The sequence below is a fragment of the Brachyhypopomus gauderio genome, unplaced genomic scaffold (assembly GCF_052324685.1).
Source record: "Brachyhypopomus gauderio isolate BG-103 unplaced genomic scaffold, BGAUD_0.2 sc381, whole genome shotgun sequence".
NCBI classification, from domain to species: Eukaryota; Metazoa; Chordata; class Actinopteri; order Gymnotiformes; family Hypopomidae; genus Brachyhypopomus; species Brachyhypopomus gauderio.
The window spans coordinates 53,937-60,000 of NW_027507202.1; the positions used below are offsets into that span (position 1 = coordinate 53,937).

General features: G+C 42.1%; 1 protein-coding gene across 1 annotated transcript in view; it reads left to right on the forward strand.

Annotated features, from left to right (window-relative positions):
* Window positions 1–402: 402 nt before the first annotated feature.
* LOC143505577 (inter-alpha-trypsin inhibitor heavy chain H2-like) overlaps window positions 403–6,064 on the forward strand; it is a 16,333-nt gene continuing 10,671 nt past the window's right edge. The window contains exons 1-5 of the mRNA XM_076996168.1: window positions 403–492; window positions 605–640; window positions 1,420–1,458; window positions 1,878–2,050; window positions 2,269–2,373. Coding sequence (XP_076852283.1) covers window positions 403–492; window positions 605–640; window positions 1,420–1,458; window positions 1,878–2,050; window positions 2,269–2,373 — 443 coding nt within the window. The remainder of the gene's footprint in view (window positions 493–604; window positions 641–1,419; window positions 1,459–1,877; window positions 2,051–2,268; window positions 2,374–6,064) is intronic.

Genomic DNA, 6,064 nt, shown 5'->3' on the forward strand with positions numbered 1-6,064 from the left:
GTATAGAACAGAAAAAAGAAAAATGGGGTTTGTGTATGATTAGTTACACAAAAGATGCCGTGGTATGTATAGGCTACACGGGCAATTCACTTTCCATTTTATATGGATTCTGGAAAGCATTGTACTGTATGTAGCAGAACTATGATCAGTCTGCACAATACACTGTTTGCGTGCACACTCCACAGGTCAAGTTTCAAAGGTTCCCCTGTGTGCCTTTTTTTATCGTTTTTTTGGGTTATGTGAAGCCCGACAAATATTGACGAGGACGGAATTTCGTGACTACTCGTGTGGCCCCTGCGTGTGCCCGTGCGTGTGCCTGCGGGTGCCCGTGCGCTCCCACCCGCGCGCGTGTGCTGGTTCTTTTACGCAGCGGTGACAGCAGTTCTCCTTTAATCGGCCACGATGAAGCTCACGGCCCTGCTGGTCTCGCTGCTCCTGCTGCACAGCCAGGCTTTCGAGTTCGTGATTGATGGAGAATGGGAAAGCGAGATGGTAAGTGGGAGAAGGAGAGAGAAAGCGCAAGAAAGAGTTTTTTTTTGCGTAAATGCGTTGTTAGCTAACGGTTTTTTCTGGCCATTTATGTGCGTTCTCTTTGTCCTATCAGTCAGAGGAGCATCTCCCCGAGAGTGGCAGACACAGGGTAAGGCTGCAACTTTCCGTCGGGAAAGAGGATTTTAGAGAAAAACTGAGACAGACCCTCTACAACGAATAGCGTAAAAGCAGGACCATCATCCCAATTCTCACACATATGTATATCACATAAACCTGTTAATTTTCTTTAGTTTTTCAGTTTGTCATGTAGCAGCATTATCAACATTTTTAATCAGAGGTAACTTGAAGGTCAGTCCCTTGGTTACCCCTTAACATTATATTACAAATATCCAGAAGTGCAAAATTATACTGAAGTATAATATTGCCAAATATTAGCCTTTAAAAACAACTTGAAGAGGAGTTTTAAAAAATTCTGTTGACAATGCCTAAGAGCTGAGTGCTAAATAAGTCAAAATATGTCAGTCACGTCTATGAAGTAAAGTATTATGATTTGGAAGTACTCAAGTACAAGTACAAATGCATGTGAATGTCTCCTACAGATAACTGTAAAAATGAAGATAATTGCGTAAATGTTAGCCATATCTGTTAAAGGCTTAAAGCTTTGTGCAGCTATGGTTCTGAGTGTTTGTGAACTACAGATAAACAGCTCGTGCTCTTTCTGTTAATCAATCACTGCGTTTGTCAATGCCAGTGAAACAAGATCATGCAGATTTGTACAGTTGCCAAATCAAGCAATCCAAGAAGTTCTTTCAGATAGTTTCACGTTTTAAAATGAATTCTGGTTCAGGGAAAATGTTGGTTTGCCTGTTTGAGCACTGGCCTGGGGACAGGTTTTTAAAACAGTCCTGTTTTTTGCATTTTTTCTAGAGGAGCATATTGACCAGTGAGGAAGAGGAGGACTTTGAGGTACTCATCGTCTTGTTGTTTGACCCTGTTTCTGTGACGCTCACTGCTCTTATCCACTAATCGATGGTGGTGTTTGCAGGGGCCCGAATGGCACAGCGGTTACTGACTTCTGTTCTTACTGCACTAAAAGACCTACTCAATTTTTAAAAACTAGAGCTACTTTAAAAACCTAATTTTCTCTCTCAGAAAAAGATTCAAGTATAGTTTCACATGTATTACTGAGGTTAATAAATACTCCATTAGCTTAGACCTACAAGCTCAGAATTGGGGTAATCTTTTTAAAGGGACAGGATTTGTACATTTGCATAAAGTAAGATGATTAAAATGCACAAGACATGCAGTTCCAATCCAGAAGAATCTCGGATGCTGAAATGTTTGTTTTGGACTGTGTCTACGCATGCTTGTGTGTGCACACGCAGGCGATTCAAGGACATGACATCACAGTTAAGAGCTATAAAGTGGAGAGTAGAATCACGTCACGCTTTGCCTACACCACTGTGAGGAGCTCTGTGGTTAACTCGGGCCCCAGCCCACAGAGCATCGGCTTCAACGTGCAGATCCCCAAACGAGCCTTCATCAGCAACTTCACCATGTAAAGCACACACACACACACACACACACACACACACACACACACAATTAAAGATAATGAATAATAGGCATAGGGTTGTGTATTTATTTCAGAAATTATCCAAAAGTCAAATCGCCCCTCCACACACACACACACACACACACACACACACACACACACACACACACACACACACACACACACAAACGCTTTTCTTCTCTGCGTGGTTTGGCTGGCAGGAATGTGAACGGGATCACTTTTATTGGCTCTGTGAAAGAGAAGACCGTAGCGCGGAACCTGTACGCCCAGGCAAGATCACGTGGGAAGGCTGCAGGCATTGTCAGGTACTACCCAGCATGCACCGGGCCAAGCTTTCCCACTCAGATCAGCCATTCTCGAAGGTCTCCCTCTTTTGTCTCTCTTCATCTCTGATGGAGGTCTTTCCCAACTATTTAGCATATGTTCTTTTATCCTGCCCAGGGATGTTGACAGCCATTTTGAGTTTGTTTCTCTAACCCCTACCCCAGATAGCTAAGATTGGTTCATGTGATACCATAATATAATGTTGCGCAATGTGATGCAGACGTGATAAGATGCAAGATTAAGAACATGTGGAGGTTTTAATTCATAGGGAATCCCATTGATTGTATCATGCGTCGTTAATCATTCCCGCAACTACAGAACAGTAACCCGGAGCTGTCGTACAACACAAGCAATAAAAGGTTGTATCCTACAGGGTCACGTGCCAGGGGCCATATGCATGTTTGTTTCGTGAAGTTGGATCGCTGCTCCAGTAGCGCTCCAGGGCAACACGTGATAAAGACCACAATAAGACTGCACCACACATTTCAACCAACTTGGAGTTACGCATTTTCTTGAAGTTATGTTTTATTTTCACAGAGACCCTAAAATGATCAAAATCAAAATCTGTGAAGCTAGGAACTCACATAATAATACATGTTAAAACAGAAGCATTTTCTTATGGTTTGAGAAAGGAGTGGGGAACTGAGACAGAGTGGGAGTAGGAGTGTAGTAAACAACAGAGTAGGAGTGGAGTAAACAACAGATTAGGAGTGGAGTAAACAACAGATTAGGAGTGGAGTAAACAACAGAGTGGGAGTGGAGTAAACAACAGAGTAGGAGTGAAGTAAACAACAGAGGAGTGGAGTAAACAACAGAGTAGGAGTGAAGTAAACAACAGAGTAGGAGTGGAGTAAACAACAGATTAGGAGTGGAGTAAACACCAGAGTAGGAGTGAAGTAAACAACAGAGGAGTGGAGTAAACAACAGAGTAGGAGTGAAGTAAACAACAGAGTAGGAGTGGAGTAAACAACAGATTAGGAGTGGAGTAAACAACAGAGTAGGAGTGGAGTAAACACCAGAGTAGGAGTGAAGTAAACAACAGAGGAGTGGAGTAAACAACAGAGTAGGAGTGAAGTAAACAACAGAGTAGGAGTGGAGTAAACAACAGATTAGGAGTGGAGTAAACAACAGATTAGGAGTGGAGTAAACAACAGAGTAGGAGTGTAGTAAACAACAGAGTAGGAGTGGAGTAAACAACAGATTAGGAGTGGAGTAAACAACAGAGTAGGAGTGGAGTAAACAACAGATTAGGAGTGGAGTAAACAACAGATTAGGAGTGGAATAAACAACAAAGTAGGAGTGGAGTAAACAACAGATTAAGAGTGGAGTAAACAACAGAGTAGGAGTGGAGTAAACAACAGATTAGGAGTGGAGTAAACAACAGAGTAGGAGTGGAGTAAACAACAGATTAGGAGTGGAGTAAACAACAGAGTGGGAGTGGAGTAAACAACAGAGTAGGAGTGGAATAAACAACAAAGTAGGAGTGGAGTAAACAACAGATTAAGAGTGGAGTAAACAACAGAGTAGGAGTGGAGTAAACAACAGATTAGAAGTGGAGTAAACAACAGATTAGGAGTGGAGTAAACAACAGATTAGGAGTGGAATAAACAACAAAGTAGGAGTGGAGTAAACAACAGATTAAGAGTGGAGTAAACAACAGAGTAGGAGTGGAGTAAACAACAGATTAGAAGTGGAGTAAACAACAGAGTAGGAGTGGAGTAAACAACAGAGTAGGAGTGGTGTAAACAACAGAGTAGGAGTGGAGTAAACAACAGAGTAGGAGTGGTGTAAACAACAGAGTGGGAGTGGAGTAAACAACAGAGTAGGAGTGGAGTAAACAACAGATTAAGAGTGGAGTAAACAACAGAGTAGGAGTGGAGTAAACAACAGATTAGGAGTGGAGTAAACAACAGAGTAGGAGTGGTGTAAACAACAGAGTGGGAGTAGCATAAACAACAGAGTAGGAGTGGAGTAAACACCAGAGTAGGAGTGGAGTAAACAACAGAGTAGGAGTGGAGTAAACACCAGAGTAGGAGTGGAGTAAACAACAGAGTGGTAGTAGCATAAACAACAGAGTAGGAGTGGAGTAAACACCAGAGTAGGAGTGGAGTAAACAACAGAGTGGTAGTAGCATAAACAACAGAATAGGAGTGGAGTAAACAACAGAGTGGGAGTGGAGTAAACAACAGAGTAGGAGTGGAGTAAACACCAGAGTAGGAGTGGAGTAAACAACAGAGTGGTAGTAGCATAAACAACAGAGTAGGAGTGGAGTAAACAACAGAGTGGGAGTGGAGTAAACAACAGAGTGGGAGTGGAGTAAACAACAGAGTGGTAGTAGCATAAACAACAGAGTAGGAGTGGAGTAAACAACAGAGTGGTAGTAGCATAAACAACAGAGTAGGAGTGGAGTAAACACCAGAGTAGGAGTGGAGTAAACAACAGAGTGGTAGTAGCATAAACAACAGAGTAGGAGTGGAGTAAACAACAGAGTGGGAGTGGAGTAAACAACAGAGTAGGAGTGGAGTAAACACCAGAGTAGGAGTGGAGTAAACAACAGAGTGGTAGTAGCATAAACAACAGAGTAGGAGTGGAGTAAACAACAGAGTGGGAGTGGAGTAAACAACAGAGTAGGAGTGGAGTAAACAACAGAGTAGGAGTGGAGTAAACAACAGAGTGGTAGTAGCATAAACAACAGAGTAGGAGTGGAGTAAACAACAGAGTGGGAGTGGAGTAAACAACAGATTAGGAGTGGAGTAAACAACAGAGTAGGAGTGGAGTAAACAACAGAGTGGTAGTAGCATAAACAACAGAGTAGGAGTGGAGTAAACAACAGAGTGGGAGTGGAGTAAACAACAGAGTAGGAGTGGAGTAAACAACAGAGTAGGAGTGGAGTAAACAACAGAGTGGTAGTAGCATAAACAACAAAGTAGGAGTGGAGTAAACAACAGAGTGGGAGTGGAGTAAACAACAGATTAGGAGTGGAGTAAACAACAGAGTAGGAGTGGAGTAAACAACAGAGTGGGAGTGGAGTAAACAACAGAGTAGGAGTGGAGTAAACAACAGAGTAGGAGTGGAGTAAACAACAGAGTGGGAGTGGAGTAAACAACAGAGTAGGAGTGGAGTAAACAACAGAGTGGTAGTAGGGGGAGTAAGGTCTCCTGCTGCATGTATTCCAAAAACTGGCTTTAACAAACTCTAAACTTAACCCTGAACTCTGAGTTGTCTTACCCCGATCTGACATACTCAGAGTTTTCGGTTCCAAAACGGCTGATCGGAGTTAAAGTAATCAGGGTCGCTCAACTATGAGTAGGTTGACCCAGACAGAAGCGCGTTCACGCGTAACTATTAAAGGCATTCTTAATGGAACGCCGATAAATAAGATTTATCATGGACTTAAATGCGAAAATCCGAGCATCGTATTTCACACCACTGTAGCTTGAAGCATTAATGACTTCGTATGCAGAATATTTAGAAATTATTAAGCATAAAAGTTTTACTGCAGCAGCTGCTAGAGAAAGGCAGTCAGCATGTCAAAAAATTGCCAACAGAGTTAATATATATTACCCACATTTATATTACTGTATTGAGTTTTAAAATGTTTTTTTATTGAACACTTACTAATTCCAGATCTAATCCGAATGGTGTGAAACGCACATGGCATTAAATATAAAT